Source organism: Notolepis coatsorum (assembly GCF_963971535.1).
Source record: "Notolepis coatsorum genome assembly, chromosome: 4".
In the NCBI taxonomy this organism is placed as follows: domain Eukaryota; kingdom Metazoa; phylum Chordata; class Actinopteri; order Aulopiformes; family Paralepididae; genus Notolepis; species Notolepis coatsorum.
Window position 1 is genome coordinate 123,787,132 of NC_140168.1, and position 13,204 is coordinate 123,800,335.

A 13,204-nucleotide genomic window follows, 5' to 3' on the forward strand; every position below is an offset into this window, starting at 1 on the left:
ATCCCCCCACAGCCCTCCCCATAGTCACATCGAATCCTGCATCACTGAACTCCAAAGCTGGATGACCCATAACCTCCTCAAATTAAACAGTGACAAGACGGAACTTTTCATCATCGGCACCAAAACCACCCTCACCAGATCCGGACCATCAATGACTCCACCATCACCCCTTCCCCCCTAGTCCGCAACCTCTGTGTCATCCTTGACCCCACCCTCTCATTTGACCCCCATGTCCGTTCCATAGTAAAAACATCATACTTTCACCTCTGCAACATTGCCAAAATCCGTCACTGCCTCTCCCCCCCTGCTGCTGAATCCCTCATACACAATAACCTCCCCAGAGAGCAGTCGCATTTTTTATCTCTCCTCCCTGCCCTCCAAGGCCTCCTCTACCCTCCTCCCTGTAGCCGCTTTTATCTCCGTACACCAGCGCTGTCTTTCTGCTTCTCTCGACGGTGTGGACTCTAAGCTGCAATTAATAACGGTGTGGATCCCTAATTACAACTGCCTTACATCTGCCTCCTTGACGGTGTGGACATTCTACTTTTTCTTCAATATACCTGACTTCCCACTCAGTCAATCAATGGATCAACTAGTAAGCTGGAGTTTTGCAGCAGTGGATCGAATCTTCTCTTCAAGAAAACAAAGTGCGACCGAACCATTATGTCCGATAGGGACATTCCAGGCCGGGTTTGCAATTGACAGTTGGAATAATTGGCGATCAATATGCCTATATTCTATTGAGATTGAAGATGTTGAGGATCTGTATCTCCTCGTCATCTTCCTGATCGGTTGGGGAGCGATCGCAATTTGGATTTGGATTTGCTGCCGTCAAGTAGTAGCAAGATTGGAAAATGCCCACATTGAACTGACAAAGCGGCTCGCTCAACATACAGCCGATGAACAATGTAGGGGTCAAATAATGTTGGGGGTCACGCAGGACATTAGGACCGCGACAAAGAAGATGCAAGATCTGGATTAAATTAAAGCATTACAGGAATCATTGTAACCTGATGCAACCCACCCCCCCCCCCCCCCCCCGCCACGAAACTCAAGTCTGTGGAAGAAAAGAAGGAATGTTCGAGGTCAATGCAAGAGGCCGAGGAGAAGAAGTCAAGAAAAGATCTGGTTTATGACGTCCGTACCCATCGCAACCAAGGACGGGACAGTATCTGACTGTCTGAAGATAAGATGGATGGCCTCCCCCCCCCCCTCCCCATCCTCACGCAAACCTCCCCCCCACGAGCACGACTGGCGACGTGCACGGAAGGAGGGGTGGATCCCTCGACTGCCTCACACGCCCAAACCCTAAGCCACTACCCTATCCTTAACTCCCACCCCCCACTCTCCGCCCTCCCTCCCATCCCCCAAATTCCCTCCCCCGAGGGTGCTTCCTGAAGCTCACTGACTTTCGACATAAATGAACATTGTAACAACAAATGTGCTTTGTTTGTATTAATTTAGGGTTGTGCCATTATTATTATGCAAAGATAATAATTGTGATTAATTCTGTAATGAGTTGTGTGTTTCTAGCATCCTTGACACACAAGGACAACGATGGAAATAAGTCAAGAGGCTTTTACGTTACTATCCTTGACAGCAATGTATGCTGGATTAATGATCTGTATATGTTGTGGAGTCTAAATAAAAACCTGAAACCTAAACCTTCATCTCCTCCCGCATGGACTATTGTAACTCCCTCCTCACTGGCATCACCTCCCACTCCCTCCATAAACTGCAGATGGTCCAGAACTCAGCCGCCCGCCTCCTCACTAACACCCGGTCCCGTGAACACATCACTCCTGTCCTCCACTGGCTCCCGATCAAGGAACGCATCAACTTCAAAACACTACTCCTCACCTTCAAAGCCCTCCATAACCTTTGTTTTTGTTCATTTGTTATGCTCATTGTCAGCGTCTTTGGGTTCCTGAAAAGCGCTTTATAAATCAAATGTATTATTATTATATTATTAGAATTGATGTTATTAAAGTCCTCCTCCAACAGCTAGAAGAAAATCGAGGATGCAGCCTTTGCTAATTATGCACCAAAGCTATGGAACACCTTACCTATGGACATTAGGCAAATGTTTTAAAAAGTAAGCTAAAAACTCTTCACCGTAGCCTTTTAACTCAATCTCCGCCAACAACGAGTATACTCGTTATTGGGCGCCATCCTTTGAACGCCTACGAGTATACTCGCTATTTGATAGTTTTTCCTTTTTTTCGATTTTAATATTCTATTCAATGTCACGGACCTGTATGCTGCTGTTAAAAGGCATACTGGGACCTGAGGGTGCAGTACCGGCCAGATCCTGCTAGGTGGCAGTATCGAGAGTGCAGTAAACCCTGTTCCAGACCGCGTGTTACGTTTAAACCGCTCCGGGCGGAGAATCTTAGTACAGGGAAGCCTAGGGGTTCACTCGATCACATTGAATCGTGTCCGGGACACTCAATGCATGTGTTGTGTCGGATTATGTCGTGGACCAGATGGACATCAGATGGACCAGATGGCGATCAAACAATTGGAATATTCTTTTTGGAATAGCCCCGATCAGAGGTAAGGACTATCGGACGTCAATTCCAGCTTGATCCTGCAATGATTTCGTACCGATCCGGCTGATCAGCGTGTGTGGTGTTCATAACGAATGCCGTTACTGGCAATCAAAGCATCAGAAACGAGCCCCCCCCCCTTTCATGCATTTATGATGAAACATAATACCTATTATATACAGTTGATTTGGAAATAGTAGCGTGTCCAGGGATGAAACGCCAATGTTTTTAGTAGAATTCACGTAGTGCCCTATAACGCCGCAGGCAGACCAGACGCGATTCAAGGCAGGCGGACGGGCGGGCGCCGCTTCACTTCCGCTCCCATGTTAACGGACGTAGCTGTGCCACCGGCCGCAAGCGGGCGCGCGACTCGCGGGGCGGAAGCGATCGTTTCCGCTTTGGTTGGATTCGAGGCGGCGCGCAGAGGCGTGCGCCACGCGCATTTTCACTGAAATACACTCAATATCTGCATTATTACCACACATAGATGTTGTTCAACCAGCTAATGTGTCTGTATCTTTCCCAATACAAATAAACCATATTACTATACTTTTTTGGAAATAGTACCCCGCCTACCCAACCCCCCCTGTCTGTTTGTCTATCTGTCTATATATCTGGTTGCCTGTCTGTCTGTTTGTTTATCTGTCTATATATCTGGTTGCCTGTCTGTCTGTCTGTCTGTCTGTCTGTCTGTCTGTCTGTCTGTCTGTCTGTCTGTCTGTTTGTCTATCTGTCTCTATATCTGGTTGCCTGTCTGTCTGTTTGTTTATCTGTCTATATATCTGGTTGCCTGTCTGTCTGTCTGTCTGTCTGTCTGTCTGTCTGTCTGTCTGTCTGTCTGTCTGTCTGTCTGTCTGTTTGTCTATCTGTCTCTATATCTGGTTGCCTGTCTGTCTGTTTGTTTATCTGTCTATATATCTGGTTGCCTGTCTGTTTGTCTATCTGTCTATATATCTGGTTGCCTGTCTGTCTATATATCTGGTTGCCTGTCTGTCTGTTTGTTTGGCTATCTGTCTATACTGTATATCTGGTTGCCTGTCTGTCTATTTGGCTATCTGTCTATATATCTGGTTGCCTGTCTGTCTGTCTATCTGTCTTCTGGTTGCCTGTCTGTTTGTCTATCTGTCTGTATATCTGGTTGCCTGTCTGTCTGTCTGTATACTGGTTGCCTGTCTGTCTGTCTGTTCAAGCCAAACCATTGATAATGTAGTTTTATAGTGGCATAGGAATCCGTCTGAAGAACTATATCTATAACGTAAGGTTATGTATATAACCAAGTTCTGTGAATGCTAGTGACGCTCAGCGTCATATTGCATATATCTCGCTTCAGCGTATATACACTGAATAATTTCAAAATGTACCTTTACATACCAACATCCGTCTGACCACACCCCCATCTGCTGCCTATATAAGCAGGGGTGGGGCCACACACTCATCTCCTTCCCAAAAAATGTCACCACAATGAAAAATCAAGGGCCGCAGTGGCGCCTAGACGCTGAGCGTCACTAGCATTCACAGAACTTGGTTATATACATAACCTTACATTCTGTTTCATGCTAGCTTCCGCTCAGCGTCATATTGCATAACAGGAGCTGAGCGGGAGCTAGAAGCTCGACAAATGTACCCCGCTGAGGCCCCCCACCACCATCAGACCGGAGAGGACCGAGCCCCCCGACCCTCCCTAATGGAGGATACCCTCCCTATTGGAAGATGGGAGGGAGACAGATCCGACCGTGCGAAGAGAAAACTCGAGCAACTCAATGCACAGGGCGAGCAGACCGTGGCTTGACCCCACGACTACGCACACGCACAACCCGCATGCCACCAGGGAACGAACGGAAGGAACAACCCTCGTTACTGCCCCCAAAATCACGGGGTCAAGAGCAAACTCAACCCCGTGGCAAGGCCGTAGCAGCGGAGCGCGAAGGAAGACCCAGACCCACTGAAGGGACTGGATCCCCTGGAAAAAGGGGGCCCGGAGAGGTCAATGACGCCAAGCATCAAGACCTCACCAGGCGGTCACTTAGTGACACCGCCCCCCACATCGCCAGCGTATTCGGACAGGGCCCCTCCAAGAGCGGGCCCTTCCCCCCACTAGTACGCCGCCTGGCACACTGACCCTGCAACACAGGCAGTCAGCATGGCTGTAACTCGAAGCACTCAAGAGGCTACACTACAGCGGGAGCAGGCAGTGCACCGGGGAGACGACCACCAGAAAGGGTCGGCCTCTCAATCCAGGCAGCAGGCATTTGACCCGAGCCTGGAGCACTGCGGGCGAGACAGGCGCCAAAGGGGTCAACTGAAACAGCACCCCGGCGGAAGGGGCGTATGCTGGCATTGTTGCGCACCATGACAAAGCCTCCACCAAAAAACCCCGACCCAGAGGGGTCGAGGCAGAGAAGGCTGACACGATTAGCAGACGTCATGAAGCGTGCGGGGGCACACTCAACCGGGTAACCCGGGAGTTGACTCTGCTCCAACACACCAGGGAATCAACCACCCTCTTGGTACAACATGCGGTGGTTGTTCCTATAACCCCTCAAGAAAAAACTCCAAAACACACCTGCGGGTATACACTGGCTATACCGCAGTACAAGTGTTTCAGTTTTCAAAAAGGGTTATTCCAGGCCTACGGGTCGACGAAACATAACTTCAGACCGGGCCCGGCGGCTCGGGAAGCACACAGGCCTACCAGAGGAGGTCCAAAAGACCACCCCAACAGCCCCCTCTTCGCCATGCGTGAGAGAGGAGCGAAAAGAATGGAGAACCAGCCCCTTTATGATAGTGCCAGGTACAACCTGTACCCAACAAAGGGTCTCCATAACGCCCAACCCTGTGACACCCGGGCCGACCCGGCATTTTTTCCCCCGAAAAAAGCACAAGTCCCTCAGGGTACCAGAACAGCAGATCTGCGTCCCCGGCGGACAACGGGTTAACTGACCTGGACCAGCGTGACCAGAACCAGTCCCGTGCCCTAACCACGCCGACATCCCCACTCCAAGAGAGGGGGTAGGTATGTGTGTCGATCTAAAACATGAAAAGAGGGCGCCACCCAGACGGTCCCATTCGTACCGCGCTCAGTGGCCCACCCCAAGGGCGTGAGACCCCTCTACCTATGTTCTGATCTATTCCGTTAACATCCCCCAGATATGAACGAGAATTCGTCGAGACAAACCTAGTAAACTGGCACTCGGAAGAGACAAACTCCATCCCAGTTGCCCTATAAAAACGCTGTTTTTTTTTTATCCACTTTTTCTCCCATTTTTCTACATTTTCTCCCATCCCAATTCGTATCATCCAATTCAACCCTCCCTTGTCACGGACGCTGTTTCTTGCCTCCCACAAGCCGGCTGCAATGTGGACTAAGTCATACATAGCACAAGTCCCCTCCGGTACTTGAGGTAACAGCAGTCGCATCTTTTCACCTGTGCAGCTCGATCTCTCAGTGGCGAGGAGTAACGCGTGGGAGGCTCACGCTGCCCCCGACACTTCCTGATTCTACTGCGCAGGCGCACCAACCGACCTGTAGGAGTCGCTGTCCACAACGCCCGATCCCCACCCATCAGTTTCCCACCCCCTAATACGGCCAATGTGTATTAGTACGGACGACCAGCTAAACTGAAAGCAAATGTGGAGCGCTGGGCTCGAACTGACGAGCCCAGCGTCTCCAGCATTTCGTGGCGAGCGCCTTGCCCACTACGCCACGTAGCCGCCCTAAAAAACGCTGTTTTAATAACAAGCAACCAAGGCGCACCAGCCTCATGCGTGATTCCTATCAGAAACACCCAGAGCCAGCACTATGTACGCGTCGAGACCCAAACACATCAATGGATAGTCTAACAAGACACCAGACATTGTTCCTCCAAGTCGCCTGGGAGAACGACAAGGAGCCATCGTGCTTCATGTTCTTTCCTCTTTTTATTTAAAAAAGAAAGAAACACAGACTGACATGAATCCCACGTGACGCGGCTGAGGGTAAAAATTATTTTCATTTTTACATCCCACCACCCTTGCCACAGGGAGGAGATGGGAATCCCCAGAGCGACTTCCCACGCGAGCTGTATAGATTGAAAAGAAATATTGCAACATTGAGCTATGTAACACTTGGGTTAGGGCTCTCCGAGGAGGAGGCACTGAACCAATACACACTCAATAATCGAATTGAATCGAATACACACACAATAGAGCAGAACTCCTTTTTTAAGTTCTACTCACCTTGACAATCTGAGGAGGAGGCTCTGAAACTCTGAGGAGGCTCCCTCACTGGGAAGGAGAGTCCGAACTCACAGAAGGCACTTCTCCCTGAGGAGGAGCTTTGTGAGGAGGAGCTCTGACAACTCCCTGAAACAGATCCATAACATGGACCTGAACAACCTACGGAAGTCTTACCGATAGAGATGCGCTCAGTGACGTACTCTATGGCGGGGGAATTTCCAATTCCCAATCTTTCAGGGCATGGGACCAGGAAACTCCCCCCCCCCCCCCCCCCTCCCTTACCCTGTAACGTGCCGAACAGCAACGTGACAGGAACCCTGAAAGACAGGTGGTTTTAACCCCTGACCAATCAGAAAAGCGAAGGAAAGGTTTACCAGTTCACCCCTTTACGACCCCTCACCCCTGATACGATGTAATGACAAAGTAGAGCCATGACCCAGTCATATCCTGCTACATGAAGCATTAACAGCTTCACATAGCTCATGTGCTAACCTGCTATCTGAGTTTTACCAAGGAAAAAACACAGAACAGAGAGGGCCCCTTTAAGAGCCCCGGTCCAGACTTACACATGTGCTTCTGTGGACCAAACCTAACCCAGTTGTAGATCACAACGACACACACAACCCTTCATCACAACAAAAAATGGCTTACTACAGAGGAACGCCGTTTTTCATAACGAGAGAAGACACAAGTCCTCGATTATGTAATTGCCACAGACCTTGCTAAGCACACATGATAAGTGACCAAACAACCTTTTCTTTAGGAAAAAAAATTTCTCAAGCGAAAGCACAACCCCAGCAACTTAAGCTGAGGGTTACATCGTATCCCCACAAACACAGTGACACAATATTGTAAACAACATGTCTGAGAGGAGGGGGGGGAAGCCCCAGGGAAACCGGGGGGTCACCCCTCCTATCTTACCCTTGATAAGACCAAGGTGAACAGGCACCCCTGTTAATATGTGAACATGCTGTTCATTGTCATCACAGGCTGAGAAAAAGATTCATTCCTCAATCACATGTCACTAAGCATAGCTTCACAGGTTATTACTAACCCTCTTAGTTGTGAGTTCACCCACGTTACAACGTTACATGAACACACATGTTCTCATCACAACCAACCAGTTCATTTTTACACATGTAAAAAACAACGCCGATTCACTATGGAGATAGAAGCTATACTAGTGACAAGACAATTCACACACAACACGCGTCGTATCCTCAATGTATTGCAGCAACACATGTTTTGGAAACATCGTTATTACAAAACATTTAGAAGGGAAGAAAAGAAGAAGTGTTTAAAGTCCGGTCAGGACTCCTACCTTCACCCTGAGCGCAGGCAGAGAGAACTGCAACACTGGTTAACGGGACACCGAGTTGAACCCAGCATCTCCTGCGTTGGTGACGAGGGTATGTCCGCTACGCCACCCAGCCGCCGTTCTCCATGTTGACGAAGTCCTCGCTGGCATGGCACCCGGGTGTAGGGTCGACTAACATCCTCTGTCAAAGATGACGTCGTAGTCAGAGTGTTTAAGGCATGTTATAGTCACAGTAACGTTTCAACAGTGTAGCATTAAGCTAACAGCCGTCCGACTGATAGCAACAAGCTAATGTTTACTAGCCTAGTGAACACAACGAGCTAGCGCCGCAGCTAACAGCTGACTGGCTAACACAGTAGGCCACAAACTAGCACGCCAGCTAAGCAGCTATCACCTGAACTGTACACGACATAATAAGCCACACTTCAGACAGGCCGCCGCCTGAGTCCCTCCCCATCCTAAGAGGGAAGAGAAAAATAAATGTCAACACAGTTTTCAGCGGTGATTTACCAGACATACAGCGGAGCCGGCACAAATCCCATCCGGGCTGCAGCCGACTTGAGCATGGATCTTCCGATAACGAAGATCCATGCCCACATTTCCTCGTTAGGGTGTACTTCCACATTCATGTGAAAGATGGGGCCTGCACGGGACAGAGAAGCATCCGCTCGTCCAGAGAAGCACGGGTTTTAACCAGGTCTCGGTCGCGGCCCACTAGGTTGACCATCATGGGCGTCAGACCAAGATCCTCTGTCCGCCGCTTAAGAAGCCGAACAGAGGACCCCAGTCCAGGGTAGGCTTTCGTAAAATTGTCAGCTAACCCCCATAGCGTTTAACAGACAACTAGCGCTCGCAAGCAAAACAGTACTCACCCAACCCGGAAGCAACCCAGTTTCTCACAACAGCCGGTGCCTCCCACAGTCCAGCTGTATGACCGGAGGGTCAATACCCATCCAGCCGCAGCAAGGAGGACTGCAGTTGGGGAGTATATCAGCGGCGCGAGCCCCTAATACGAAAAAGCCGGTGGAGGTCAGAATGATCATCATCTTCCAGACACTCCAGTGACGAAGACAATATCGCCGTATTTTCTCGAAAATAGTGAGAGAGAAAATAGATATAATGTCAACGTATCTAGTGGGGTATATAACAGGCACTTCCTTGTGGTGAAATTTGAGAAGGAGATGAGTGTGTGGCCCCACCCCTGCTTATATAGGCAGCAGATGGGGGTGTGGTCAGACGGATGTTGGTATGTAAAGGTACATTTTGAAATTATTCAGTGTATATACGCTGAAGCGAGATATATGCAATATGACGCTGAGCGGAAGCTAGCATGAAACAGAACTATACACTGATATCAAATAATAACCTACAATGTTGCATAATAATAGCAGCAGGATATAGCAGTCAATCCACCGTGTCACCTATATAGCCTACTAATAATGACAAACGTTTTATTTACACGTTTTATTTGTTTCCTGACAGCTAATTATGGTAATTATTATTTGTATTATTGAACAGCAACCAGTAGGCTTTATATCAGTGTATTATTGTAGCAGCTAATAGATATATAGGTTAAATATATAGGTTAAATAGGTCCTTGTCACAGCTTTTCACAACCTGTCTGATCAGTGGGCCTAGAATCTAGTCTCTGAAGGAACACTATATCATGAAGCAAGTCATCATCCAATAACATAACAAATAAACCTAAACACACAATCTTTGTTAGAATCAAGATAGAATTATTAATGCAAAAAAAAGGTGGGCATACAGTCTATAGAAAACCTGAGTATCTATGCTATGTCTATGACTTTGTCTAAATACTTCTGGAAATGATCCCTGCACATAAGACTAATTCTCTATGACCACAATCACACACAGGAATTCACTACAGTATCATATCAGTCCAAATCTGGATCACTTTAATTTTTTTTGGCATTTGGCTTTTTTTTTTTATTATAAATAAATAATAATAATTCAATAATAAAAAATAAAATAATAATAATAATAAATGAAAAAGGAAAAGAAAATATAAATAGCCTGTATTCTATAGGCATGTTGTGTAGGCCCTACCCAAAAGTTGTGAGAAGCTCTGAAGCCCGGACTCCGTGTGCCAGGCCAGGCGGCTGGTCTGCCCGGGACGTAACTCAGCTTTCTAGGAATTAGCCCGGATCACTCCGAAACTATACTTATATTCACCACGGGATAACGCGCGAACATATGCATGAAAAAATTTATTATTTTTTGCATCTTGGACAGAAGATAGTTACTGTCAAATGACCATAGTATTGTATCCATAGCTATAATATAGATATAGCTCTACAAACAAGTTGACGCACCCCTATCTCTAAAGCGTGGTCTAGCTAGAACAGGATGAGGAAAATCCCCGGCGCTGAATGAGTTAATACATTCTGCCAACTTACACTCATTACATCCACACATTGTATTGTAAATGAGAACTATCTTATCGTTGTTTATGCTGCTATTTTAATGCATCCTGCCACTTTGCACTCCACACTATAATTATTGTATTGTGCAAACTCAAATTCAAGATTCCTGTTATATGATACTCTGCGTCCAAACAACAACAAAGTAGTATGGTTGTGATCTTGGCAGATAAACATTCACAATATCAGGGTCAGGGACCAACGATTTTAACCAAGGTTTTTGAGAAAGTCAAGAAACCTTGACATAATACTGACGAGTATATTTTAAAGTTATATTCTGTTGAAAAAAGGGTTGGCATATCCTGGATTGGTGTGTCCTGCCCTATTGAGTTGATGAACACAAAAACAATCGCACAATCGCAGTGCAAATTATTGTGGATGACTGTAAACCAGGATTAACAATATACAAGAAATACCCCAAAAAAACTAGGTAATATAAAATGGAACTAAATTAATGACAGGATAATCAACAAAAAACTAAATAAAGTAACTTCAAAGTGTTTTATGACCATCTAATGGAGAAGAAAGACTATTTAATATTATATTATTATTATAGTACTATTATTATTATATTATTATAGAAAATGGGGTCCATAGCATTATTATTATTTTTTGTTTATGATTATTATAAGCATTGAAACACACAGTTGCTGCATACTGTAACGTTACATATCTCACAGGCATATGAAAGCACTCTCATACACTGTAAGCTGTTGACAATGATGGCCACAGTCATGTACACACAGAATCTATGCAAACTAGTTTATTTAAAAGATTCTTACAAACAAATTGAATAAAAACAAAAACAAAAAAAAACATTAATACTCGTATAAATAAAAGAGCAACAGCTATAAATGAACAAGGCAAAATGGCTGCCTTTATACAGCGCTTTTATCCAAAGCACTTTACAATTTGTTCCTCACATTTTACCCATTCACTCACACATTCACACACCGACGGCAAAGGCAAGGTGCCAACCTGCTCATCAGGAGCAATTAGGGGTTAAGTGTCTTGCTCAAGGACACTTCGACATGCTGCCCGGGAGGAGCGGGAATCGAACTGGGAACCTCTGGATTACCAGACGACTGCTCTACCTCCTGTCGTGCCAACAGTTTCAAAGGCACCATGAAAGGGTTGAGGGGGCAGAGTCCTGCCTGCCCCCAGTCCGACTTTTCGTGCTTACAGATGACTGCGTTACTGCTCACAGATGATTGGTTCTGAGCTTGTCCATCACCCCGTTGAGCTGCCGCAGACCCCACAGCAACAGAACCTTCAGCTTCCTCCGTACCCACCAGGTTGCCAGGTGACTCCTCCGTTGCATTCATCCTGTCCCTGCCCCCATCAACCGGGTTTGGACCGATGGCACCTCCGCTTCCTACTTGTGTTTGAAGTTGGTCTTGGCTGGATTTCTGTGGGACCTTAGTGTTAGGCGTTATCCGTTCCTGGCCCACCCCTATGCCATCATGTTGCCTCTCTGACATTTGATCTTGAAGCAATTCCCTTGGCATCTTGGCGGGAGCGGAGAGCTCAGTGTGTACCTAGATTGAGACGAGAGGGAGAAGAGGCTTGTCATGGGGCTATCCCATACCCTATAAGTAGGATGCACATTGGCCATACACACGCCACTCTTCTAAATTTTATAATAACAATTTGCTGGCATATAATTCTGGATAGTTGTGTGTGGTTAATGGATTAACATCTGAATGCACCCCTAAGAGTCTAATTGATTTGGCCCTGGTCCCCACATGTGGTCATGCTAGGGCTGGGCAATATGGCCTAAATATGATATCACGATATTATCTGACTTTTCGGCGATACACGATACACATCACAATGTTTTTCTTTTTTTCCCCAAACAATTCATTATGAGGCTTACCAAGACAGTATTTGAGTTTGCAAGCTAACATTAAAGACAAAATAAAATACCCATGCATTTAGCATTTTTATATTATGTATTAGATTTAGATTATTGGATTATTAGATTATATATTGCATATATTTAGCAATGAGATATTATATGATTTAGATATGAAATATGATGAATTGAAAATGGGGGACCCTGATGTAAACAAGACGAAAGTCTTTCTCTGGTCTGCATCCCTTAACAATTGTATGTATTGAGCTGTACTGTACCCATTCTGCAATATGTTAATACAGTTTTAAATCAATCAATCAATCTATCAATCAATCAATCAATAGCATTTAGCATTTTATGTAACTACTGTATATTTGTATGTCTCTAAATGTTTTGATGAATTGAAAATGGAGGACCGAAAGTATTTTCTGGTCTTCATCCTCCAGTCCACTGTTGTTATTGAGCTGTACTGTATTGTACCCATTCTGCAATCTGTTAATAAAGTTTTTATTCATTCAATCATTCAGCCGGCAACAGAATCATTTTGATTGACAGTCGAGTCTGCCAATTACGTCACACCGCTTGCACCCGCCTGCTGTTCTTAGCACCAATCGGCAAGCGCTATTCGTTTTTTACTTTCTAGACGCCTCCATTGATTTTGACGAGAGCTCAACAACACAACGTTACTGTAGCTCCCCGCGGTCGACGAGTAGGATTACCAGCGCTCCGCAGATGACTAAACGAGGCATAATGATTTTACTAGAATCACCAGTTTCATCACGATAAGATACGATATCGATTCTTTGGACAACAATACGATATT

At 46.1% G+C, this 13,204-nt stretch overlaps 1 protein-coding gene across 1 annotated transcript in view; it reads right to left on the reverse strand.

Annotated features, from left to right (window-relative positions):
- Positions 1-11,274: 11,274 nt before the first annotated feature.
- The window catches only part of snapc2 (small nuclear RNA activating complex, polypeptide 2), a 56,420-nt gene continuing 54,490 nt past the window's right edge, over positions 11,275-13,204 (reverse strand). The window contains exon 7 of the mRNA XM_084312990.1: positions 11,275-12,064. Within this exon, the coding sequence (XP_084169116.1) occupies positions 11,522-12,064 (543 nt within the window). The 3' untranslated portion in view covers positions 11,275-11,521. The remainder of the gene's footprint in view (positions 12,065-13,204) is intronic.